The sequence below is a fragment of the Rhinoraja longicauda genome, chromosome 40, assembly GCF_053455715.1.
Source record: "Rhinoraja longicauda isolate Sanriku21f chromosome 40, sRhiLon1.1, whole genome shotgun sequence".
Lineage (NCBI taxonomy): Eukaryota > Metazoa > Chordata > Chondrichthyes > Rajiformes > Arhynchobatidae > Rhinoraja > Rhinoraja longicauda.
The window spans coordinates 8,746,330-8,773,966 of record NC_135992.1 but is presented as its reverse complement, the minus strand read 5'-3'; the positions used below and the strand labels follow the sequence as shown (position 1 = coordinate 8,773,966).

Below are 27,637 nucleotides of genomic sequence, written 5' to 3'. Positions count from 1 at the left end.
GTCACCCATTCCTTCTCTCCTGAGATGCTGCCTGACCCGCTGAGTTACTCCAGCTTTTTGTGATACCTTCGATTTGTACCAGCACCTGCAGTTATTTTCCTGCCCCTACCTATCTCTCCCTCCTAGCCCCTTTGTCCTGCCTTCTCCCCATAACCCCTGACACCGTACTGATCAAGGTGCCCCCAATGACGTCCCCCAATGACAATCTGTGTCTATAGTAACCATCCCCCAGTAAGGGACAGTGTGTGTGTGTGTGTGTGTGTGTGTGTGTGTGTGTGTGTGTGTGTGTCTCTCTCCATGAGGGTCAGTGTGTCTCCATGAGGGTCAGTGTGTTGGTGTGACCCGTCCCTACAGTTGCCAACTTCCTCACTCCCAAATACGGGACAAAGGGTGACATCACCGCCCCGCGTGACCTCACCCAGCCAGCGGCCACGTGCTCCCGGGAGCACGTGGCCGCTTGCTGGGTGAGGTCACGCGGGGGGCGGGGGGCGGTGACGTCACGCTTTGTCCCTTATTTGGGTGTGAGGAAGTTGGCAACCGTACTAATACGGGGCAAGGGCGGTCCCGTGCGGGACAAACCAATTTAGCCCAATATACGGGATGTCCCGGCTAATACGGGACAGTTGGCAACCCTAACACCGTTCCCCAGTGAAGGTCAGTGTGTCCCTGATCAGAAAGGGACTGTGGGCAGTCCAGATTTTTTTTTTAAAACCTGAAATTCAGAGCCAGGAAAACCTTCATCGTTTAAAAAAACAAAAATGGGAGTCTGGAACTCATCGCCGATTCCTCTTCCGTTCTCAACACTCCCCGGGATGTGATATTGATTGGAGTGTTCCAAAATCTGAGTTTAGAGACGCAGGAAGGAACTGCAGATGCTGGTTTACACTGCAAATGGACACAAAGCGCTGGAGTAATCAAGGCCCTGTCCCACTTAGGCGATTTTTTTTTAGGCGACTCCCGGCGACTGTCATAGTCGTAGCAGGTGGCCGAAAAAACGGGGACTGGACCCCTGCCCCACCACAATGTCTACCACAAGCTACCACAACCTACCACCTAGTCGACGTCAAGCTACGGCAACCGGCCATGAGTAGGACGTCCACCTACGACCGTACACCTACGGCCACACGGGCGACAACCGAAGTCGGCCTAGGTCCACCCGCGACAAGCTAGGACAAGCCACGAACCTGTCGGCCACAACTGAAGACAATTCACGTCATCTTGGCATCCGGTTTTGACGCAGGTTGACGTGGGTAGTCGCCAATGGACTTCACCGAAGTCAACTCCGCCGACAGCCTACGTCACCTGGTGACGACCCACGACAGCGCCCCCGTCAGGAGACGTCAAGCTACGCTCATTGGCGTCAAAGCCACTGTGGCCGAAAGTTTTTCAACATTCTGAAAATCCAGCGGTGACCAGAAAGACGCTGCGACTCTTTGGAGATGTCTCTTTGTAGTCGCCTAAAAAATCGCCTAAGTGGGACAGGGCCTAACTCAGTGGGTCAGGCAGCATCTCTGGAGAAAACGTTTCAGGTTGAGACCCGTCCTCGGACTGAAGTTTGAAGTGTCTGAGGAAGGGTCCCGACTCGAAACGTCACCCATTCCCTCTCTCCAGAGATGCTGTCTGACCTGCTGAGTTACTCCAACGCTTTCTGTCCACCTTCAGTTTAAGCCAGCATCTGCAGTTCCTTCCCACAGGTATCCTGCAAACCCGAACGTCTTTGGAGTGTGGGGAGGAAACCAGAGCCCCTGGGGAAAACCCACGCGGGTCACGGGGAGAAGGTACAAACTCTGTACAGACAGCACCCTTGGTCGGGATCGAACCCGGGACTCTGGCTGCTGCTGTGTCACTGTGTCACCCCTGTTCTCTCCTAATCATGGGTATGTTGGGCATGTCCTAATCATGGGTATGTTGGGCATGTCCTAAACATGGGTATGTCCGGTTAAAGCAAACTCCCAGTCACCTTTGCTGCCTTTCCCTCTCCAGTTGATGCTCCTGATTTTGTCTGCCGTCCAGTTCATGGAGAACGTGCGCCTGAGCCGCGAGTGCACAGTCCCTCTGCCGGGCGCCACCTCCACCAGGCGCTCCAGCGTATCGAGAGACACCCACCTGACAACAGAGCTGTTAGTCATGCCCTCCGCCATGACCCTGCAGGAGGAAGTGCACTCGGGGCCCTCGTTGAAAGCCTCCACCACAACATCGCGCTCGAGGCAGCGATCCACCATGTCTCGCTCCCAGTCCACCACCACCTTCCGGCCCTTGTCAAAGGGTTCCCGGGCGGGGTCAATGTCTCAGCCTACCAGCACAACGGTGCTGCATGTGGAGAAGGGAGAGCTGACCGCAAAGTCCTCCACAAAGTCCACAACCAGGTCCACACTGAGGTCCTCGACAAGGTCCACTGACACGCCCTCGACCGCGCGGAGCAAGGATTGAGCAGAACCACCCGCCGCAAGGCCCACGACGCGGAGAGCCTGCCCTCCAAAGCTGCCAGCCTCTATCCACCCTAATAAACGACTCAGTAGATGCTCCATTGTGGTTTTCTGGAACAAGGAGGGTTTTGGGAGCCCAGCACAACGTTTAGGGCGGTCACGGTGGCGCGACGGTAGAGTTGCCGCCTCACAGCGAATGCAGCGCCGGAGACCCGGGTTCCATCCCGACTACGGGCGCTGTCTGTACGGAGTTTGTACGTTCTCCCCGTGACCTGCGTGGGTTTCCTCCGAGATCTTCAGTTTCCTCCCACACTCCAAAGACGTGCAGGTGTGCAGATTAATTGGCTTGGTAAATGTAAAAATTGTCCCCAGTGTGTGTAGGAATGTGTGGGGAACACAAAATGCTGCAGTAACTCAGCGGGTCAGGCAGCATCTCAGGAGAGAAGGAATGGGTGACGTTTCGGGTCGAGACTCTTCTTCAGATGTGTTAATGCGCGGGGATCGCTGGTCGACGCGGACCCGGTGGGCCGAAAGGGCCTGTTTTCGCGCTGTATCTCTAAACTAAACTAAACTAAACTGATAGACTTGGGGAAGGATTCAAAGGGATGGGAGATGAAGGGGGGGAAAAAATATTTCCATCCTCATTGTTATGAGGATCTGAACTTCAGATCTGCAGTAACTTTGGACTTTCGAGATACATAGACATAGAAACATAGAAAATAGGTGCAGGAGTAGGCCATTCGACCCTTCGAGCCTGTACGCACCGCCATTCAATATGATCATGGCTGATCATCCAGCTCAGTAACCTGTACCTGCCTTCTCTCCATACCCCCTGATCCCTTTAGCTACAAGGGCCACATCTAACTCCCTCTTAAATATAGCCAATGAACTGGCCTCAACTACCTTCTGTGGCAGAGAATTCCACAGATTCACCACTCTCTGTGTGCAAAAAAACGTTCTCATTTCGGTCCTAAAAGACTTCCCCCTTATCCTTAAACTGTGACCCCTTGTTCTGGACTTCCCCAACATTGGGAACAATCTTCCTGCATACAGTGTCGACCCACCGGGTCTGTGCTGATCAGCGATCATTCCATACTCTAGCACTATCCTACACACGCTAGGGACAATTTACTAGTTTACCAAAGCTAATTAACCTACAAATCTGTGCGTCTTTGGGATGTGGAAGGAAACCGGAGCACCTGGAGAAAAGCCACGCGGTCACGGGGAGAACGTACAAACTCCGTTCATGCTGAGCTCTGCCTATCTGTATTAGGTGGCCTGGTGCTGGTATTGAACGAAGAACACCAAACAGCACAGACACAAAAAGCTGGAGTAACTCAGCGGGTCAGGCAGCATCACTGGAGTCAAGGAATAGGTGATGTTTCGGGTCGAGACCCTTCTTCAGACTCGCCCAAACGGTACCTATTCCTTTTATTCACAAAATGCTGGAGTAACTCAGCAGGTCAGGCAGCATCTCCCGAGATGCTGCCTGACCTGCTGAGTTACTCCAGCATTTTGTGAATAAATCGATTTGTACCAGCATCTGCAGTTATTTTCTTATATTACTGTACCTATTCCTTTCTCTCCAAAGATGCTGCCTGGCCCGCTGAGTTACTCCAGCAATTATTTTTGTCTGTTTTCGGTATAAACCAGCATCCTTCCTACACATGGAACAGTACAGCACGGGAGCAGGCCCTTCGGCCCACAATGTCCCTGCTGAACATGATACCAAGTTAAACTAATCTCATCTACCATATCCCTCCAATGCCTGCACATTCATGCGCCTATCTAAAAGCCTCTTAAACTCCACCATCTTATCTACCACCACCAGCGCCCCTCTGCACACGAATGCTGTTGAGAGTCTTAGGCAATAGACAATAGGTGCAGGAGGAGGCCATTCGGCCCTTCGAGTCAGCACCGCCATTCACTGTAATCATGGCTGATCATCCACAATCAGTACCCTGTTCCTGCCTTCTCCCCATATCCCTTGACTCCGCTATCTTTAAGAGCTCTATCTAACTCTCTCTTGAAAGCATCCAGAGAATTGGCCTCCACTGCCTTCTGAGGCAGAGAATTCCACAGATTTACAACTCTCTGGGTGAAAAAGTTTTTCCTCATCTCCGTTCTAAATGGCCTACCCCTTATTCTTAAACTGTGGCCTCTGGTTCTGGACTCCCCCAACATTGGGAACAATGTTTCCTGCCTCTAACGTGTCCAACCCCTTAATAATCTTATATGTTTCGATAAGATCTCCTCTCATCCTTCTAAATTCCAGTGTATACAAGCCTGGTCGCTCCAGTCTTTCAACATACGACAGTCCCGCCATTCCGGGAATTAACCTGGTGAACCTACGCTGCTCTCCCGCAATAGCAAGAATGAGCTTCCTCATATTTGGAGTCCAAAACTGCACACAGTACTCCAGGTGCGGTCTCACTAGGGCCCTGTACAACTGCAGAAGGACCTCTTTGCTCCTATACTCAACTCCTCCTGCTATCTGGTGTTATGTTCACACTTTCTCTCCTCTCCCGGCAGCTCCTTGGGATGGCGCTATCGATGTTATTGTGTAGGAACATCGCCCCTGACTACGACAAACTCATCCGCTTTCAGTAAAGCTGGGAAGCCCGATGGCTGGTGCGGAAGTTGTTGAAACCCAGCAAGTCTATTTTTCTTTTTTTTTTAATATCTTCCTGCCGTAATTTCACCTCTTGTCCACGTTTCAATCCCTGAATGGATTTGACTGGGATCTACCTCTAAGATTCTGGACCATCTGATGAACAGAACAAACTCCACCCACTGCCAACCTGAATCCAACCTATTTTACAGAGTCACTCAACTGCATCCATCCAACCTGTCGATTCATTCCCGGCATTCCCTGGATTTTAGCAGCCGGGAGTGGCCTTGACCCGAAGTATGTGCATTGGGCAGTGGTGGGACTATTTCATGAGGGAAACCAGGAGACGTTGTGAATGGTAAAGAACTCCCCATCCATCGAAAACTCATCCCATGCAAGACATCGGACTATTCCCGAAGGCCAACAGATGGAAGTTGGCAGATGTCGACGCCATCTTGAATGTGCTTTGGTTTCCCTTGGCACTTAGAACGTGGAGCAGCACTGCACAGGACAGGAGCAGGCCCTTCGGCCCACAACATCCATGCCGAACATAATGCCAAGGTCAACACTTACCTGTGTAGGAAGGAACTGCAGATGCTGGTTCGATCCGAAGACAGACACAAAATGCTGGGGTAACTCAGCGGGACTGGCAGCACCTCTGGAGAGAAGGAATGGCTGGCGTCTCGGGTCGAGACCCTTCTTCAGACTCTTATCTGCCTGCACATAATGCACGACCCTCCGTTCTCAGTGTAGGAAGGGTCTCGACCCAAAACGCCACCCATTCCTTCTCGCCAGAGATGCTGCCTGTCCCGCTGAGTTACTCCATCTTTTTTGTGTCTATCCTCCATTCCACGATATGCATGTGCCTGTCCAAAGGTCTCCTCAAACCCGCCGTGGGCTCGTGTTCCAGCTGGGCCTGCTACGTGGTGAACCAGAGGCGATTGCAGATTGCGTTTGAATGGGATATTGTTCCAAGCTTTGGTTTATTGGGTGGACGTTGGCCAAAGTGTTGTGACGTGGTGGGCCAAAGGGCCTGTTGGGCCGAAGGGACCATTGCAACGTGTCTAGGTTACCCAGAATGATCTGGGGAAGAACATGCACAGCTGAGTGTAATCCCACATTTTACTTTAGCGCTACAGCATGGAAACAGGCCTTTCGGCCCACTGAGTCCATGCTGACTATCGTTCGCACGGGTTCCATGTTATCCTACTCCCTGCACATTAGGGGCAACTTACGGGGTCAACTTATGGAGGTCAAATCCCACGTCTTTGGGATGTGGGAGGAAACCGGAGCACCCCATAGGAATCCCACGTGGTCATGGGGAGAATGTGCAAACTCCACACAGACAGCACCCGAGGCCAGGATCGAACCCGGGTCTCTGGCGCCGTGGGCCATCAGCCGCTTCACTGGCGAATCCAGCCGGTCGACTCAAACCGCGGGGTGCTGGCATTCCCTGGCATTTCCTGGCAGTGGGATTGGTGTGTTTTGAGTCGGGTTCTCCGAGCATGGGCGGCAGTCTTTGTCACAGTGTTTAGTTCAGTTTATTGTCACGTGCGCCGAGGTACAGTGCAAAGCTTTAGTTGTGTGCTATCCAGCCAGCGGATAGACAATACATGATCGCAATCGAGCCGTCCACAGCGCAGAGTGCCGCTGAGGGAGGGGGTAGTACCAAAGATACTAGAGGAGCAAGATGGACCACTCCGTTGAAATCGCCTATACTGAAGTGTGGTGCGCAAAGGAGCGTAACGTCCGCCATTTTAGTAAGCAAAACCCGCCGTCCGCTCTGCCTCTCGCAGTGTGATCAGTGTTTTGGGGGAACAGTATGTGTGATGATACCATTAAAATGTAGAATATATCTCATCTACCAATTCACAGGTTTTTGTTATTTTTCTTTTAAAATGTTTCTGCAAGTTTCTGCCCACTAGAATGGCGCCGTGACGTACTACGGTTTTTAGGGCCGAGTGGTCTATCTTGTTGCTCTAGTAGCTTTGGGCAGCACTGAGGGAGTGCCGCACTGTGGGGGTGGGGGGGTGAGGGAGTGCCACACTGTGGGGGTGGGGGGGGGGGGGTGAGGGGTGAGGGGTGAGGGAGTGCCACACTGTGGGGGTGGGGGGGGGGGGTGAGGGGTGAGGGAGTGCCGCACTGTGGGGGTGGGGGGGGGGGGGTGAGGGGTGAGGGAGTGCCACACTGTGGGGGGGGGGGTGAGGGGTGAGGGAGTGCCGCACTGTGGGGGTGTGGGGGGTGAGGGGTGAGGGGTGAGGGAGTGCCGCACTGTGGGGGTGGGGGGGTGAGGGGTGAGGGGTGAGGGAGTGCCGCACTGTGGGAGGGGCAGCATTGCAGATATGTGAGGATTATTAGAGATTTAGTCATTACGGCACGGACTTGGTGGGCCGAAAAGGCCTGTTTCCGGCTGTATATATATGATATGATATGATATGACAAGATACTGTGCCTCAAACATTCCCATTATGAATGTTTAAACAAGAGACGGGAAAGTTTTCCACTAACTAGCTCTCACCAGTACTTGCGGCTAATAATTTATTAACTTTGTGTGGAATCCCATGAAGTAAAGTGACTTGAAATGCAGTCCGTGACCTGTGAAAATAATACCTTCCCTTGAATGTTGTCACTTCAGTGGCACTGAAGCATTGAATGCCCAGAAAACCCTGTGGTAAATACTTTACGTCTGCTGTCTAGATTAATGCTGTACCTGCCTCTGATGGGCCTTGTGGTCAACTCTCATCTGATATGAAGGAGAGGGAGTGAGATTAAGGGTCCAATACTCAATACAGTGAATGCAATAAAAACCTCTATCACCAAGCACAGTGTCGTCTAATTCTCAAGTCTATTGAATGCCCTAGTACTGCAAAATACTTTGTGATAATTTCTGATCTCTTCTGAATTCTGATTGTGAATTCTGATTGTGAATAACTCTGAGATCTTTTGAATGCTGTAGCAATGTGGGCTTTGTGAGAATTTCTGATCTACTCTGAATTCTGCCCCTGAATTCTGATTTCTGAATTCTGGATTCTGATTCTGAATTCTGGATTCTGATTTTGAATTCTGACCCTGAATTCTGAATTCTGACCCAGAATAATTCCTTGTCTATTGAATGCCGTGGAGGCGTGGCGTACTTTGTGATAATTTCTGATCTCTTTTTACGATATTGAATGACCTTGAAGCTCTATCAGTATTATGGTATATAAGTTCCAGGACTCTGTTCATGTCTGATTTATATCTTGAATAAATGTTTAATGGTTACATCAATGCTTGCTGTTTGCTTTTATTTTTGAACAGAGACGTTTGGTTTCAAGGTCAGTTTATTGGCACTTGTACCAAAGGGTGCAGTGAAATTCAAGTCACCATACAGCCATACTAAACAAAAAAGCAACACAGCACACAACTACATAAAAGTTAACATAAACATTCACCGCAGCGGATTCCTTCCATTCCCCACTGTGATGGAAAGCAATAAAGTCCAAACGTCTTCCTCTTTATTCGCCCGCGTTTGGGGCAGTGGAACCATCCGTCGGGGCGATCGAAGCTCCCGCAGTCGGCGGTGGAAGCCCCCACGTCGTGGCGATCGAAACTGAGTTCCCCGAAGTCGGTCCCTAAACAGAGGCCGTGGGCTCCGCAACGTTAAAGTCCCGTAGGCTCCCGCGAAGGAGCTCCCGGTCGATCGCCAGCAAAGGCCGCCAGCTCCTCAATGTTAGGCCGCAGTGCGGACGGAGATACGATACGGAAAAAATCGCGTCTCCGTCGAGGCAAGAGATTAGAAAAAGTTTCCCCCAACTCCCCCCCCCCCCCCCCCACCTCCCACATAAAACAAGCTAAAGAACATACATTTAACACATACAAAACAGACACAAAGAAAGAAAGCAATACGGGGAGAAAAGATGAGGTACGAGGGTAAACTAGCCAATAATATAAAGGAGGATAGTAAAAGCTTTTTTAGGTACGTGAAGAGGAAAAAAATAGTCAAGGCAAATGTGGGTCCCTTGAAGACAGAAGTGGGGGAATTTATTATGGGAAACAAGGAAATGGCAGACGAGTTGAACCGGTACTTTGGATCTGTCTTCACTAAGGAAGATACAAGCAATTTCCCAGATGTTCTAGTGGGCAGAGATCCTAGGGTGACAGAGGAACTGAAGGAAATCCACATTAGGCAGGAAATGGTGTTGGGTAGACTGATGGGACTGAAGGCTGAAGGCTGATAAATCCCCAGGGCCTGATGGTCTGCATCCCAGAGTACTTAAGGAGGTGGCGCTAGAAATTGTGGACGCATTGGTGATCATTTTCCAATGTTCTATAGATTCAGGATCAGTTCCTGTGGATTGGAGGGTAGCTAATGTTGTCCCACTTTTTAAGAAAGGAGGGAGAGAGAAAACGGGAAATTATAGACCAGTTAGTCTACATCAGTGGTGGGGAAGATGCTGGAGTCAATTATAAAAGACGAAATTGCGGAGCATTTGGATAGTAGTAACAGGATTGTTCCGAGTCAGCATGGATTTACGAAGGGGAAATCATGCTTGACTAATCTACTGGAATTCTTTGAGGATGTTACCAGAAAAATTGACAGGGGAGAGCCGGTGGATGTGGTGTACCTTGACTTTCAGAAAGCCTTTGATAAGGTTCCACATAGGAGATTAGTGAGCAAAATTAGAGCACATGGTATTGGAGGTAGGGTACTGACATGGATAGAAAATTGGTTGACAGACAGAAAGCAAAGAGTGAGGATAAATGGGTCCCTTTCAGAATGGCAGGCAGTAACTAGTGGGGTACCGTAAGGCTCGGTGCTGGGACCGCAGCTATTTACAATATACATTAATGACTTGGATGAAGGGATTAAAAGTATCATTAGCAAATTTGCAGATGATACAAAGCTGGGTGGTAGTGTGAACTGTGAGGAAGATGCTATGAGGTTGCAGAGTGACTTGGACAGGTTGTGTGAGTGGGCGGATGCATGGCAGATGCGGTTTAATGTGGATAAGTGTGAGGTTATCCACTTTGGTGGTAAGAATAGGAATGGTGTCAAGTTAGGAACAGGGGACGTACAACGAGATCTGGGTGTCCTAGTGCATCAGTCACTGAAAGGAAGCATGCAGGCACAGCAGGCAATGAAGAAAGCCAATGGAATGTTGGCCTTCATAACAAGAGGAGTTCAGTATAGGAGCAAAGAGGTCCTTCTGCAGTTGTACAGGGCCCTAGTGAGATCACACCTGGAATACTGTGTGCAGTTTTGGTCTCCAAATTTGAGGAAGGATATTCTTTCTATTGAGGGCGTGCAGCGTAGGTTTACTAGGTTAATTCCCGGAATGGCGGGACTTTCATATGTTGAAAGACTGGAGCGACTAGGCTTGTATACACTGGAATTTAGAAGGATGAGAGGAGATCTTATCGAAACGTATAAGATTATTAAAGGGTTGGACACGTTAGAGGCAGGAAACATGTTCCCAATGTTGGGTGAGTCCAGAACCAGGGGCCACAGTTTAAGAATAAGGGGTAGGCCATTTAGAACTGAGATGAGGAAAAACTTTTTCAGTCAGAGAGTTGTGAATCTGTGGAATTCTCTGCCTCAGAAGGCAGTGGAGGCCAATTCTCTGAATGCATTCAAGAGAGAGCTGGATAGAGCTCTTAAGGATAGCGGAGTCAGGGGGTATGGGGAGAAGGCAGGAACGGGGTACTGATTGAGAATGTTCAGCCATGATCACATTGAATGGCGGTGCTGGCTCGAAGGGCCGAATGGCCTCCTCCTGCACCTATTGTCTATTGTCTATTGAAAGGCCAGACAGACTTGGCGAGGCAGCCATTGATAGCGCCACCTGGTGTCATGACTAGAATTTGTCATGGTAAAAACACACGCAGGTGGGACTAGTGTAGATAGGACATCTTGGTGGCTGTGGGCAAGTTGGGCCGAAGGGCCTGTTTCTGTGCTGTATGACTCAAAGTGAAGAAATATCTGTTTGAGGCGTAGAGGCATGGAAATAGAGCCTTCGGCCCAGCTTGCCCACACCGACCATACGTTGTGGGAGCAGAATTAGGCCATTCGGCCCATCAAGTCTACTCCGCCTTTCAATCCTGGCTGATCTATCTGTCCCTCTCAACCCCATTCTCTTGTCTTATCCCCATAGCCCCTGACACCCTTACTGAACCACTGACCATGATGCCCCATCTACACGAGTCCCACCTGCCCATGTTTGGCACCAACCCCTCTTACACCCTTCATATCCATCTACCTGTCCAAATGTATCTTAAATGTGGTTTAACTGCCTCGCCTACCTCCCTTGGCAGTTTGTTCCATACACCCACCACCCTCTATGTGAAAAAGGTCACCCCTATTAAATCTTTCCCCTCTCACCCTAACTCTATGTCTTCTGGTTCCTGATTCATCCTGCCCTCTGGGTAAAAAAACCAGTGCATTCACCCTATCTATTCCCTCCATTATCTTGTACACCCCTATTAGATCACCCTCATCCTCCTGCGCTCCAAGGAATAATGTCCCAGCCTGCCCGAACTCTCCCGATAGCTCAAGTACTGGCAGTATCCTCGTTAAATCTTCCCTACACCCGCGAAGGGTTTAAAACACAATCGACTTTGGGGGAAAGTTGGGGATAATAGTAGAACGGGAGAACTTTGCCCTGACAACTTTTAATTACTGACTTTTTAAAACTTAAATCTAGGCTATTGTCCCCAGTGTGTGTAGGATAGTGTTAGTGTTCGGGGATCGCTGGTCGGCGCGGACTCGGTGGGCCGAATGGCCTGTTTCCTCGCTGTTTCCTCTCTAAACTAAACTATACACGTCCCTAGATATCACAAAATGCTGGAGTAACTCAGCAGGTCAGGCAGCATCTAGGAGAGAGGGAATGGGTGACGTTTCGGGTCTGAAGAAGGGTCTCGACCCGAAACGTCACCCATTCCTTCTCTCCTGAGATGCTGCCTGACCCGCTGAGTTACTCCAGCATTTTGTGTAAGTAAATAACTGCAGATGCTGGTACAAAACGAAGGTATTTATTCACAGAATGCTGGAGTAACTCAGCGGGTCAGGCAGCATCTCAGGAGAGAAGGAATGGGTGACGTTTCGGGTCGAGACCCTTCTTCAGACTGATGCATTTTGTGATACCTTCGATTTGTACCAGCATCTGCACTTGTTTTCCGACATATACATGTCCCCAGGTACAGTGAAAGTTTTTTTTGCATGCAATGCAGTAAAATCTCTTTGTTCATAGGCACACACACACAGGATTGTAGAATAGTGCATATACACACATCCACATTTCTGCCACTGTTTTGCACGTTATGCTCCTGATTTAGTAAGTGCAATACAGTCTAATATTTAGATAAAAGGGGCATTGGAGTTGATGAGGGAATGATCTCTTTATTCCTTGAGCATGAAGCTCGGCCGCCGTTTCATTGCGACAGGATAATTTACCGTCAGACACTCGCAGTGAAAGCTGGGAGCAGCTGGCCGTGGCCACGTGAAGAGGTAACGCACTTTGTTCTAGTGCGGCTCTGGGTGGCGATGACCCGCCTCCAGTTTACCGAGACGCAGGGCGCTGACGAGATGACAGAGTGTTGGAGAGAGAATCGCGGCTTTGAAATGTATGAGCGGGCATTGAGAGGCGGCAGGGCCCAGGTGGGTGCAGCCTGCTCAAGAGGCCCGCTGGCAGCAGAGTGGACTATTCAGCTCATTTGGCACACCTGCGTCTCCACTTGTAGCTCCTGGATACACAGTCTTGGGTTACACATCTCCCCCACAAGGGCCAGGCACATCGAGATGCAGAGGAAGCCTTTAACCATTCATGTGCGTGGTCAGAAAGTTCCCACTATTTTTTTCTTATTTATTTATTTATTTATCTTTTTATTTATCTGTTTATTTATCTATTTATTTATCAATAGACAATAGACAATAGACGATAGGTGCAGGAGTAGGCCATTCAGCCCTTCGAGCCAGCACCGCCATTCAATGCGATCATGGCTGATCACTCTCAATCAGTACCCCGTTCCTGCCTTCTCCCCATACCCCCTCACTCCGCTATCCTTAAGAGCTCTATCCAGCTCTCTCTTGAAAGCATCCAACGAACTGGCCTCCACTGCCTTCTGAGGCAGAGAATTCCACACCTTCACCACTCTCTGACTGAAAAAGTTCTTCCTCATCTCTGTTCTAAATGGCCTACCCCTTATTCTTAAACTGTGGCCCCTTGTTCTGGACTCCCCCAACATTGGGAACATGTTTCCTGCCTCTAATGTGTCCAATCCCCTAATTATCTTATATGTTTCAATAAGATCCCCCCTCATCCTTCTAAATTCCAGTGTATACAAGCCTAATTGCTCCAGCCTTTCAACATACGACAGTCCCGCCATTCCGGGAATTAACCTAGTGAACCTACGCTGCACGCCCTCAATAGCAAGAATATCCTTCCTCAAATTTGGAGACCAAAACTGCACACAGTACTCCAGGTGCGGTCTCACCAGGGCCCTGTACAACTGCAGAAGGACCTCTTTGCTCCTATACTCAACTCCTCTTGTTACGAAGGCCAACATTCCATTGCCTTTCTTCACTGCCTGCTGTACCTGCATGCTTCCTTTCAGTGACTGATGCACTAGGACACCCAGATCTCGTTGAACATCCCCTCTTCCTAACTTGACACCATTCAGATAATAAATCCATCTATTTATCTATTTATCTATCTATCTTATCAAATTATTTATTTATTTATTTAATTATTTATCTATTTATTTACCTGTTTATTTATTTATTTGTTTATCTATCTATTTATTTATCTATTCATTTGTATGAGGCCACGGAATTTTCTCTGCTCGGCGGGGGCTTCAATGTCGGGAGCCCCGACCGCCCCGACTTGCAGCGGGGCTTGGGTCGGCCCGTTGCGGACATTTCACCGTCCGGCGCAGCCTGGAACATGGCAACGACAACAGCCTGACCGCAGGAGAAGACGGCAGGGGAAGAGAAAAAGACATTCTGGCCTTCCATCACAGTGAGGAGGGGACTGGAGGAGACTCACTGTGATGGATGTTTCTTTTTGGGGGGTTTTGTGTTGGTTGGGGTTGTGTAATTTGCTTATTTTATTGCTCTTATTGTTGGACTGTGGGTGACGAAATTTCGTCCAAAAAACTTGTTTTTTGGATGACAAATAAAGATATCTTGAATCTCTCTTGAATATTTATTTATTTATCCACCTATCGATTTATTTATCTATTTATTTATTTATTTATTTATTAGTCCATTCGATGTATTTATTTATCTATTTGTCTACCTGTTTATTTATTTGTTTATTTATTTATTTGGTCGTCTATTTATCTATTTATCTGCACATTTATTTATCTATTTAATCATCTATTTATTTATTTATCTATTTGTCTATTTATTTAATTGCACATCTATTTATTTAATTGCACATCTATTTATCTATTAATTAATTAATTAATTAATTGATTGATTAATCAATCAATCAATCAATCAATCAATCTATTTATTTATTTATTTATTTATTTACTTTGTGGTCACTACAATACAACAGATTGACCATACAGTTGTGAAAGTTAAATAGTGCAAAATCATTGTATCAAAAATAAAACAATATTCTCACACATGATATTTTCTGACCGAAAAAAAAGGTGCAGGCAGGAGCCAAAGCTTATTGTGCCTGCCCTTAATACTTAACAAAATATAATTAAATAAACACAACATCATAAGTCAGAAGCAGATAAACAAAACATAGAGAGAAACACAAATATAGTCAAGAACCATCATTTCTGTTGTGTTTGTCATTTCTCAGCGCTGATCACATATTTTATATCTTTCAAATATAATATTTTTGAACATTTTCTCGAATTTACGCTCTTTGAATTCATTGTCGCAACTATTCCATGAATTATTCCATAAACTATTCCATAAATTCCATAACTATTCCATAAACTATCATGGTGGGACAGCAAATCCATTCATTTGTTTAGATGAATGGTTTAGGCGGCACGGTAGCGCAGCGGTAGAGTTGCTGCTTTACAGCGAATGCAGCGCCGGAGACTCAGGTTCGATCCTGACGACGGGTGCTGCACTGTAAGGAGTTTGTACGTTCTCCCCGTGACCTGCGTGGGTTTTCTCCGAGATCTTCGGTTTCCTCCCACACTCCAAAGACGTACAGGTATGTAGGTTAATTGGCTGGGTAAATGTAAAAATTGTCCCTAGTGGGTGTAGGATAGTGTTAATGTGCGGGGATCACTGGGCGGCACGGACTTGGAGGGCCGAAAAGGCCTGTTTCCGGCTGTATATATATGATATGATATGATAGACCGAAGACAGACACAAAATGCTGGAGTAACTCAGCGGGTCAGGCAGCATCTCTGGAAAAAGGAATAGGTTCGAGACCCTTCATCAGATCCGAAACATCACCTACTCCCTCTCTTCAGAGATGCTGCCTGACCCGCTGAAATACTTTGTGCTTTGTGTCTATCTTTGGTGTAAACCAAAATCTGCACTTCCTATTTACACATTAATTTGTTTAGTTTAGGTTAGTTTAGTGATACAGCATGGAAGCAAGTCCTTTGGCCCACCGAGTCCACTCCGACTAACAATCACCTGTACACTAGTTCTATCCGACACATGAGGGACAATTTTACAGAAGCCAATTAACCTACGGAATGTGGGAGGAAACCAGAGCACCCGGAGAAAACCCACGCGGTCACGGGGAGAACGTACAAACTCCGTACAGACAGCGCCCGTAGTCGGGATCGAACCCGAGTTGTTTCTACACTGTATCTCTAAACTAAACTAAACTAAATTAGTTCTTGTTTCCCCTGGTGGTTTATTTTCTAATTCTACTTCTGCATGAGTGCCTTGTTTTTATCACAGCTCCCTTTGTTTCGAATGTTAAGTGTGATTTCTGTATAAACGGTTGTTTCTGGCTTGTCTGAGTCCGTGTTGATGCTGTGTTGATGCTGTGTTGAAGGTTTCTCATTGCACCTCACTGTGCTGTGCATGGTGTTAAACCTTCAGTCAGAGGGTGGTGAACCTGTGGAATTCATTGCCACAGGCGGCCGTGGGCGCCAAGTCAATGGATATTTTTAAAATTATATTTTTGGTCTGAAGACGGGTCTCGATCCGAAACGTCACCCATTCCTTCTCTCCAGAGATGCTGCCTGACCCGCTGAGTTACTCCAGCTTTTTGTGTCTATCTTCAAGGCAGAGACAGATAGATTCTTGATTAGTATGGGTGTCCAGGGGTGGTGGGGAGAAGGCAGGAGAATGGCTTGGTGCATGCAATGTGCAAATCTCTTGCATTTGATGTAGAACTACCTCTTGTTAGGAGCAGGAGGAGGCCACTTGGCCCTTCGAGCCAGCACCGCCATTCATTGTGATCATGGCTGATCATCCACAATCAGTAACCCGTGCCTGCCTTCTCCCCGTATCCCTTGATTCCACTAGCCCCTGGAGCTCTACCCCCAGTACGACCTTTTGTTGGAATTCAACACAATAAAAGTTGGTAAGTTCATAAATGACAGGAGCATTCGGCCCATCTAGTCTACTCCACCATTCAATCATGGCTGATCTATCTCTCACTCCTAACCCCATTCACCTGCCTTCTCCCCATCACCCCTGACACCCGCACTAATCAAGAACCTGTCGGTCTCCACTTTAAAAATACCCAATGACTTGGTAATTTGATTTCTAGACAATCCCTTCTATTAATTGATGAATTTTTAATAACAAATATATATTTCATCGGAATATTCACCACGGATAGATTCTTGATTAGTGCGGGTGTCTGGGGTTATGGGGAGAATGGGGTTAGGAGGGAGAGATAGTTCAGCCATGATTGAATGGCGGATTAGACTTGATGGGCCGAATGGCCTAATTCTGCTCCTAAAACCTATGACTAACGTGAACTTGAACTCGAGAACCGGCGTCCTTCATTAAGATGGCGGGACTTACATATGAGGAAAGACTGGATAGACTGGGCTTATACTCGCTGGAATTTAGAAGACTGAGGGGGGATCTTATAGAAACATATAAAATTCTTAAGGGGTTGGAGAGGCTAGATGCGGGAAGATTGTTCCCGATGTTGGGGGAGTCCAGAACCAGGGGTCACAGCTTAAGGATAAGGGGGAAGTCTTTTAGGACCGAGATGAGAAAACATTTCTTCACACAGAGAGTGGTGAGTCTGTGGAATTCTCTGCCACAGAAGGTAGTTGAGGCCAGTTCATTGGCTATATTTAAGAGGGAGTTAGATGTGGCCCTTTTTGCTAAAGGGATCAGGGGGTATGGAGAGAAGGCAGGTACAGGTTACTGAGCTGGATGATCAGCCATGATCATATTGAATGGCGGTGCGTACAGGCTCGAAGGGCCGAATGGCCTACTCCTGCACCTATTTTCTATGTTTCTATGTTTCTAAAAGGCATTTGCACAAGTACATGGACAGGAAAGAGAGGAGGATGGGTAGGCACTAAAAGCTGGAGTAACTCAGCGGGTCAGGCAACATCTCTGGAGAGAAGGAACGGGCGACGTTTCGGGTCGAGACCCCTTCTTCGGACTGAGAGTCGGGGGAAAGGGAGACGAGATAAATAGCCGGCGATGTAGAACAAAGGAATGAAAGGTTATGCAAAAAAAGTAACGATGATGAAGGAAACTGGCCATTTTAAAACCAGAGGTAGACACAAAAATGCTGGAGTAACTCAGCGGGGCAGGCAGCATCTCAGGAGGGAAGGAATGGGTGACGTTTCGGGTCGAGACCCTTCTTCAGACTGACCCTTCTTCGGTCTGAAGAAGGGTCTCGACCCGAAGCGTCACCCATTCCTTCTCTCCTGAGATGCTGCCTGACCCGCTGAGTTACTCCAGCATTTTGTGTCTACCTTCGATTTGAACCAGCATCTGCAGTTATTTTCCTACACATTTTAAAACCGGCATCTGCACACTGGGGGAGGGGGGGGGGATTGGGGGGGGGGAGGGGGGGGGGGGATTGGAGAGGGGGGGTGAGGCGTGAAGGGCTGGGACAATTTGCATTGCCAGTGGCTGTCAGTGCTGAGGGATCCGCCCCTAATGATGCTGCCACCACCCCCCCTGAGATATCACCCTCTCTAAATAAATACTGCTGCACCAGTCCCAAGGCCAGCGAGCAGTCGGGACCGCAGTGGAGGAATCAAGGCCACTGTCCAAGACCCTCAGCATCTTCAAACACACAAAGGTAAGGCCCGTTTGTTCTCGTCCCCATTGCCCGCCCCTCACTGGAACAGGGAGATCTCCCCAGGTGGTCCTTCTGAAGTCCAACCCAAGCCCAGTCTGAAGAAGGGTCTCGACCCGAAGCTTCACCCATTCCTTCTCTCCCGAGATGCTGCCTGACCTGCTGAGTTACTCCAGCATTTTGTGAATAAACCAAGCCCTAGTTTCGTGTGAGCCTCGATTGCTCGTCGGCTCGGAGAAACAAGGAAATGCAGATGGACACAAAATGCTGGAGTAACTCAATCTCCCCTGACATCAGCCTCGACCAGAAACATCACCCATTCCTTCTCTCCCGAGATGCTGCCTGGTACAGGCGAAACGTCACCCATTCCTTCTCTCCAGAGATGCTGCCTGGTACCAGGCAGCATCTCTGGAGAGAAGGAATGGGTGACGTTTCTGGTCGATGCTGATGTCAGGGGAGAGGGCGATACTCAGATAAGGAAGTGTCAGGTGTGAAAGTAGGGCTAAGGGAACGGAGATCAGGGAAAATGTGGAAGAGATCGTTGCGAGCTGGGAGCAGGCAACAACAAAGCTTAACAGGGACAAGATGTAGTCGGACACGGCAAGACTGGTCGAACTGGGAAGGTGGAGGGATGGAGAGTGAGAGAGGGAAAGCAAGGGTCACTTGAAGTTAGAGAAGTTAATGCTCATACCGTTGGGGTGTAAGCTGCCCAAGCGAAATAGGAACTGCAGATGCTGGTTTACAAGAAAAAAAAGTGCTGGAGTAACTCAGTGGCTCGGGCAGCATCTCAGTCCGAGGACCTGAAATGTTTTCGGGTTAAACCAGCATCTGCAGTTCCTGCCTACGCGGGAGAGAGAACACCGGCAGAACATTCCGGAGAAAGAAAACATGAGAGGAACAAATCATCAAATCACACATTCTTGATACGAATGTGAATTCAGGAGTTCATGCACATTGAATGCCGAAGAACAACGGCAGATGTACAAAATCATGAGAGGAATAGATCGAGTGGATGCACAGAGTCTCTTGCCCAGAGTAGGGGAATCGAGGACCAGAGGACATAGGTTCAAGGTGAAGGGGGAAAAGATTTAATTGGAATCTGAGGGGTAATTTTTTTCACACAGAGGGTGGTGGGTGTGTGGAACAAGCTGCCAGAGGAGGTAGTTGAGGCTCGTGTAAGAAACAGTTTGACAGGTACATGGATAGGACAGGTTTGTATAGGACATGGATAGGACCAAATGCAGGCAGGTGGGACTAGTGTAGCTGGGACATGTTGGCCGGTGTGGGCAAGTTGGGACGAAGGGCTTGTTTCCACACGGCATCACTCTATGACTGTATCAGTGTTTGACCAGATGACTCTTTTACACACGACAATGCAGCTAATGAAGCAGGTGCCTCACAGCTCCAGTGAGCCAAGTTCAATCCTAACCACAGGTGCTGTCTGTGTGGAGTTTGCACCTTCTCTCTGTGTTTCCCCGGGGGTGCTCCAGTTTAGACAATAGACAATAGGTGCAGGAGGAGGCCATTCGGCCCTTCGAGCCAGCACCGCCATTCAATGTGATCATGGCTGATCATTCTCAATCAGTACCCCGTTCCTGCCTTCTCCCCATACCCCCTGACTCCGCTATCCTTAAGAGCTCTATCCAGCTCTCTCTTGAATGCAATCAGAGAATTGGCCTCCACTGCCTTCTGAGGCAAACAATTCCACAGATTCACAACTCTCTGTCTGAAAATGTTTTTCCTCATCTCAGTTCTAAATGGCCGACCCCTTATTCTTAAACTGTGGTCCCTTGTTCTGGACTCCCCCAACATTGGGAACATGTTTCCTGCCTCTAACGTGTCCAACCCCTTAATAATCTTATACGTTTCGATAAGATCTCCTCTCATCCTTCTAAATTCCAGTGTATACAAGCCTAGCCGCTCCAGTCTTTCACCCGGGAATCCCAAAGATATGCTGGTTGATAGGTTGTAATAAAAAGAAACTGTAGATGCTGGTTTATATCAAAGATAGACACAAAGCAGAGTCTATCGGCACGGTGGCGCGGTGGCAGAGTTGCTGCCTCACAGCGCCGGAGACCCGGGTTCCATCCCGACTACAGGTGCTGTCTGTACGGAGATTGTACGTTCTCCCCGTGACCGTGTGTGCTTTCTCTTGGTGCTCCGGTTTCCTCCCACACTCCAAAGACGTACAGGATTGTAGGTTGTGCAGATGCTGGTTTAAACCGAAGGTAGACCCAAAAGGCTGGAGTAACTCAGCGGGACAGGCAGCATCTGTAGAGAGAAGGAACGGGTGACGTTTCGGTTCTGAAGAAGGGTCTCGACCTGAAACGTCGCCCATTCCTTCTCTCCAGAGATGCTGCCTGTCCTGCTGAGTTACTCCAGCTTTTTGTGTCCCTGGTGTGTGTCGGATAATGCTAATGTACGGGCTCTGAAACCTCTGTCAAACCTGTGTGTAAAACTGACCCTAGTGTGTGGGATAGAACTAGTGATCGCTGGTCGGTGCGCACTTGATGGGCCGAAGGACCAGTTTCCTCGCTGTATCTCTAAACCAAACAAAAAAAAAGATGGTTAGGATGGGAAATGCTGTCTTTGTTTAGTGATACAGCTCGGAAACAGGCCCTTCGGCCCACCGAGTCTGCACTGACCAGCGATCCCCGCACATTAACACTATCCTACACGCACTAAGGACAATTTACACACACACACACACCAGGCCAATTAACCTACATGCCTGTACGTCTTTGGAGTGTGGGAGGAAACCGACGATCTCGGAGAAAACCCACGCGGGTCACGGGGAGAACGTACAAACTCCGTGCAGACGGCGCCCGTGGTCGGGATCGAACCCGGGTCTCTGGTGCTGCAAGCGCTGTAAGGCAGCAACTCTACCGCTGCGCCACCGTGCCGCCCTGTCAACAGCAACTCCAGTCTATTGTGTAGGGACTATAATGAAATCCTGCAGGTTTCTGGCCAATGAATCCTGGATGATGGGTCCCGCTCTTCGACAGACATGGACTTCCATCCTTGATTTGGCGTGGGGTTAATCCCACCACGACAGACCCAATCTAACTCTCCACCTCACCCTTAAACCTTGAGGTAGAAGGGTAGTTCAGGGCTGTTCTCCCATTGTGGTCCTGGACTGCTATCCAGAGAAGGGTCTCGACCCGAAACGTCACCCATTCCTTCTCTCCAGAGTAGCTGCCTGCCCCCGCTGAGTTCCTCCAGCATTTTGTGCCTTTATCTCCGGTGTAAACCACCAGCATCTGCAGTTCCTTCCCACACATTTCCATCTGCTACCTACCTCATGGGTGACCCTCGGGCTATCCGTGATGGGACTTTGCTGGCTTGACCTTGCATGAAACGTTTGCTCCCTTATCATGTATCTACACACTGTAAATGGGCCGACTGTGCTCAAGTGTTGCCAGCTGGCTGGATAGCAACACGCCGCAAAAGCTTGTCACTGCTCCTCGGTACACGTGACAATGAGACTAAACTAAACTGCGGTTTATGTTTGTGTTCCAAGGGCCGGTGCCATGAAACTCCAGACACTGTGGCTGATCGGGATTCTGCTCGGGACACTTGGAGTTTGTGCAGGTGATCGATCGGATGGGAATATTCAGAATGAATGAATGAATGAATGAATGAATGAATGAATGAATGAATTGGCCAAGTATGTGCACGTACAAGGAATGTGCCTTGGTGCTCCGCTCACAAATGACAACACAAACGTACAGTTAACAATTAAGAATAAAGCATAAACACATCCAAACAATAAGAATACGACATTACAGTCTAAACATGCCGGTGAAAATAAACCAGAGCAAAATAGAGACTACAGACTTGTGGTTATTGATTAGAGCCACTACTCGTGAGAAAAAAAGCTGTTTTTATGTCTGGCTGTGGCTGCTTTGACAGTCCGGAGTCGCCTTCCAGAGGGAAGTACCATTAGCAAATTTGCAGATGATACTAAGCTGGGGGGTAGTGTGAATTGTGACGAAGATGCAATAAGGCTGCAGGGTGACTTAGACAGGTTGTGTGAGTGGGCGGATACATGGCCGATGCAGTTTAATGTAGATAAGTGTGAGGTTATTCACTTTGGAAGTAAAAAATAGAAAGGCAGATTATTATCTGAATGGTGTCAAGTTAGGAAGAGGGGATGTTCAACGAGATCTGGGTGTCCTAGTGCATCAGTCGCTGAAAGGAAGCATGCAGGTACAGCAGGCAGTGAAGAAAGCCAATGGAATGTTGGCCTTCATAACAAGAGGAGTTGAGTATAGGAGCAAAGAGGTCCTTCTACAGTTGTACCGGGCCCTGGTGAGACCGCACCTGGAGTACTGTGTGCAGTTTTGGTCTCCAAATTTGAGGAAGGATATTCTTGCTATTGAGGGCGTGCAGCATAGGTTCACTAGGTTAATTCCCGGAATGGCGGGACTGTCGTATGTTGAAAGGCTAGAGCAATTAGGCTTGTATACACTGGAATTTAGAAGGATGAGGGGGGATCTTATTGAAACATATAAGATAAGGATTGGACACATTTGAGGCAGGAAACATGTTCCCAATGTTGGGGGAGTCCAGAACAAGGGGCCACAGTTTAAGAATAAGGGGTAGGCCATTTAGAACGGAGATGAGGAATAACTTTTTCAGTCAGAGAGTGGTGAAGGTGTGGAATTCTCTGCCTCAGAAGGCAGTGGAGGCCAGTTCGTTGGATGCTTTCAAGAGAGAGCTGGATAGAGCTCTTAAGGATAGCGGAGTGAGGGGGTATGGGGAGAAGGCAGGAACGGGGTACTGATTCAGAGTGATCAGCCATGATCGCATTGAATGGCGGTGCTGGCTCGAAGGGCTGAATGGCCTACTCCTGCACCTATTGTCTATTGTCTATTGAAGTGCTTCAAAGAGTTTGTGGCCAGGGTGAGAGGGGTCAGAGATGATCTTGCCCGCTCGCTTCCTGGCCCTTGCAGTGTACAGTTCGTCAATGGGGGGGGGAAGGTTGCAGCCAACGACCTTCTCAGCCGTGCGAACGATCCGTTGCAGCCTCTGGATGTGGTGCTTGGTGGCCGAGCCAAACCAGACCATGATGGAGAAGGTGAGGACGGACTCAATGATAGCAGTATAGAATTGGACCATCATCGGCCCCTCAGTGTGGGGGAGGCAGGGGGGTGGGCAGTGTGAAGGGCAAACAGACACCAAATGCTGGGGTAATAGCGGGTCATAAGGTCATAATGGATAGGAGTAGAATGAGGCCATTCGGCCCATCAAGTCTACTCCGCCATTCAATCACGGCTGATCTGTCTCTCCCTCCTAACCCCATTCTCCTGCCTTCTCCCCATAACCTCTGACACCCGTACTAATCAACAATCTATCTATCTCTGCTTTAAATATATCCACTGACTCGGCCTCCATGGCCTTCTGTGGCGAAGAGTTCCACAGGTGGAACCAGTCTGTTGCTGAAGGTGCTGCTCAGGTTGGCCAGTGTGCCGTGGGCAGGGTGAGCTGTACTGTCCAGGACGCTCCGCAGTCTGTGATCCAGTGTAGGGCCAGTGACACAGTGTAGGGGGGGGTGGGGGGGGGGGGGTGATCCAGTGTAGGGCCAGTGACACAGTCTAGGGGGGGGGTTGATCCAGTGTAGGGGCTCTGGGGGTTAGTGCACTGGTCTTGTAGACCAGTGTACAGTGTGGGGTCAGTGAGCCAGTGTGGGGACAGTGACCCAGAGTGTGGGGGCAGTGAACCAGTGTGGTGGCAGCCCCAGTGTGGGGTCGGTGAGCCAGTGTGTTGGGACAGTGTCCCAGTGTGGGGTCAGTGAGCCAGTGTGGGGACAGTGGTCCAGTGTGGGGACAGTGGTCCACTGTAGGGGGTAACCCAGTGTATTGACAGTGCCCCAGTGTGGGGACAGTGATCCAGTGTGGGGACAGTGGTCCAGTGTGGGGACAGTGATCCAGTGTGGGGGACAGTGGTCCAGTGTGGGGACAGTGGTCCAGTGTGGGGACAGTGGTCCAGTGTGGGGACAGTGATCCAGTGTGGGGACAGTGGTCCAGTGTGGGGACAGTGGTCCAGTGTGGGGACAGTGGTCCAGTGTGGGGACAGTGATCCAGTGTGGATGCAGTGTGTCGAGGGTGTGGAGCAGATGGAGGGATGTCGTTGTCAGTCGGTGACGGGGCAGTTTGCACTCTCCACTTTTCCGCGTAAAGCACTGGCACTCCCATCGTGCCCAGTGTCCACTCTGCGTCCCCTGGATAGTCCACTGGGGGCCATCTCTGACCAACTGCTGAGAAACTCAGCTCATCAGGCAGCATCCGTGGTGGGAAATGAAGAGTCGAACCCTTCAACTCATTGAGAAAGAAAAGAATGAGGCGTACACAAAAATGAGATCGAGAGGAAGAAGGGAATGAATGACGAAGGGGTGAAGTGAAGGTGTACAGGTGCATAGTCTATCTTTGGTGTCTCAAAACGTCGCTAATTGATTTGTCCCTGACAAATGGAACAGATCCGGGCAGAAAAGATTCAGGCTCCAGTGAGATTTGAACTCACGACCCCTGGTTTACAAGACCAGTGCTCTAACCCCTGAGCTATGGAGCCACTCTGAAGAAGGATTCCCAACAGGAAAGTTGTCAGTCCATTTCCTCCATAAATACCTGCCTGACTCACTTTGCACCTTGCACCAAGAATTAATCACCCCGCCCAACCTGTTCCAGAGTACAGGTCCTTCTGCTGTGGCATGATAGTTGTGCCCGTCAGAAATTTAATGTTGTGGAAAATTATGTTATTAGTTTAGTTTAAGATGGACACAAAACGTTGGAGTAACTCGGCAGGTCTGGCAGCATCTTGGGAGAAAAGGAATAGGTGGCATGTCAGTTTGAGACCCTTCTTCAGTCTAGTTCAGCTTGGTTCATTATTGTCACGTGTACGTACCAAGGTACAATTTTGTTACGTGCAGTCAAACAAAAGACTATACATGATTACAATCAAGCTGTCCACAGTGCATAAATAAAGGATAAATTGAATTGAATTGAATTATAGACAATAGACAATAGGTGCAGGAGGAGGCTATTCGGCCCTTCGAGCTAGCACTGCCATTCAATGTGATCATGGCTGATCATGCACAATCAGTACCCCGTTCCTGCCTTCTCCCCATACCCCCTGACTCCGCTATTCTTAAGAGCTCTATCTAGCTCTCTCTTGAATGCATTCAGAGAATTGGCCTCCACTGCCTTCTGAGGCAGAGAATTCCACAGATTTACAACTCTCTGAGTAAAAAAATGTTTTTCCTCATCTCCGTTCTAAATGGCCTACCCCTTATTCTTAAACTGTGCCCCCTGGTTCTGGACTCCCCCAACTTTGGGAACATGTTTCCTGCAATTGAATTGAATTGAATTGAATACATTTTATTAGCCAAGTATGTACACGTACAAGGAATTTGCCTTGGTGCTTTTGCTCACGGGCGGCACGGTGACGCAGCAGTAGAGTTGCTGCCTTACAGCGAATGCAGCGCCGGAGACTCAGGTTCGATCCTGACTACGGGCGCCGTCTGTACCGAGTTTGTACGTTCTCCCCGTGACCTGCGTGGGTTTTCTCCGAGATCTTCGGTTTCCTCCCACACTCCAAAGATACAGGTTTGTAGGTTAATTGGCTGGGCAAATGTAAAAATTGTCCCTAGTGGGTGTAGGATAGTGTTAATGTGCGGGGATCGGTGGGCGGCGCGGACCCGGTGGGCCGAAGGGCCAGTTTCTGTGCTGTATCTCTAAATCTAAATCTCACAAGTAACAACACCACATACAGTAAACAATTAAGAATAAAACATAAAACATTAAGAATGTTTTAAAGGATACAACATTTAGTGCATGATAAAGTCCGATTAAAGATAGTTAAAAGGGTCTCCAGTGAGGTAGATGGGAGGTCAGGACCGCTCTCTAGTTGGTGATAAGATGGATCAGTTGCCTGGTATCAGTTGGGGATAAACTGTCCCTGAATCTGGAGGTGTGCGATTTCATACTTCTACACCTCTTGCCTGATGGGAGAGGGGAGAAGAGGGAGTGGCCGGGGGTGAGACTGGTCCTTGATTATGCTGCTGGTCTTATTGAAACATGTAAAATTATTAAGGGATTGGACACGCTAGAGGCAGGGAACATGTTCCTGATGTTGGGGGAGTCCCGAACCCAGGGGCCACAGTTTAAGAATAAGGGGTAGGCCATTTAGAACGGAGATGAGAAAAAACCTTTCCACTCAGAGAGTTGTAAGGCAGTGGAGGCCAATTCTCTGGATGCTTTCAAGAGAGAGTTAGATAGGGCTCTTAAAGATAGCTGAGTCAAGGGGTATGGGGAGAAGGCAGGAACGGGGTACTGATTGCGAATGATCAGCCATGATCACGGTGAATGGCGGTGCTGGTTCGAAGGTCCGAATGGCCTACTCCTGCACCTGTAGTCTATTGTCTTGCCGAGGCAGCGTGAGGTGTGGATGGAGTGGATGGAAGGGAGGCTGGATGTGTGAGATGGTCTGGGCTAGGCCAAACCATTAGTGTCAAAATGGTGAAAGAGGGGGGTTTGGGGCGAGAGGGTTTTGGCCTCACAATGACAAAGCGGTTCAAAAATAAAGTTCTTTCCAATAGCCTTAAATTGTGGAATCTGTGGAATTCTCTGCCTCAGAAGGCAGTGGAGGCCAATTCTCTGAATGCATTCAAGAGAGAGCTAGATAGAGCTCTTAAGGATAGCGGAGACAGGGGGTATAGGGAGAAGGCAGGAACGGGGTACTGATTGAGAATGATCAGCCATGATCACATTGAATGGCGGTGCTGGCTCGAAGGGCCGAATGGCCTCCTCCTGCACCTATTGTCTGTTGTAAGGGCGTCACATCTTAGGCATCTTAGGAAGGCAGGAGAATGGAGTTTAGAGGGAAAGGGAGATCAGGGGAAAAAATTGAAGGGCGGAGTAGACTCGATGGGCCGAGTGGCCTAACTCTGCTCCTATGAACGTATGAGTGTATGGCCACCGAATGTGGTGCAGCGGTAGAGTTGCTGCCTCACAGCGCCAGAGACCCGGGTTCCATCCCGACCACGGGCGCTGTCTGTGCGGATTTTGGGAACGTTCTCCCCGTGACCTGCGTGGGTTTTCTCCGGGTGCTCCGGTTTCCTCCCACACTCCAAAGACGTGCAGGCTTGCTGGCTAATTGGCTTGGGTGAAGTTGTAACTTGCCCCTAGTGTGTGTAGGATGGTGTTGGTGTGTGGGGATTGCTGGTCGGCGCGCCGAAGGGCCTGTTTCCGTGCTGTACCTCTAAACTAAACTAGAGTGTGTGAGGACTCCTTCACTTCCACCGGCTGATGGCATCTCCTTGTTGTTCCACAGAGCTCCAGATTCCCACAGCGATGGCACACGGTTCGAAAAATCCACGTGTGAGTATACTGCCACTACTTTACCTCTCT

General features: G+C 49.0%; 1 protein-coding gene and 1 non-coding gene across 2 annotated transcripts in view; one reads left to right on the top strand and one right to left on the bottom strand.

The window, feature by feature from the left end:
- The window catches only part of LOC144611328 (leukocyte antigen CD37-like), a 30,110-nt gene extending 23,056 nt beyond the window's left edge, over nucleotides 1–7,054 (top strand). Inside the window, exon 8 of the mRNA XM_078430383.1 lies at nucleotides 4,959–7,054. Coding sequence (XP_078286509.1) covers nucleotides 4,959–5,036 — 78 coding nt within the window. The 3' untranslated portion in view covers nucleotides 5,037–7,054. The remainder of the gene's footprint in view (nucleotides 1–4,958) is intronic.
- Nucleotides 7,055–24,727: 17,673 nt separating this feature from the next.
- trnat-ugu (transfer RNA threonine (anticodon UGU)) lies at nucleotides 24,728–24,800 on the bottom strand. The gene has a single exon. It is a non-coding gene; the product is annotated as a tRNA-Thr (tRNA).
- Between the last annotated feature and the right edge of the window lie 2,837 nt (nucleotides 24,801–27,637).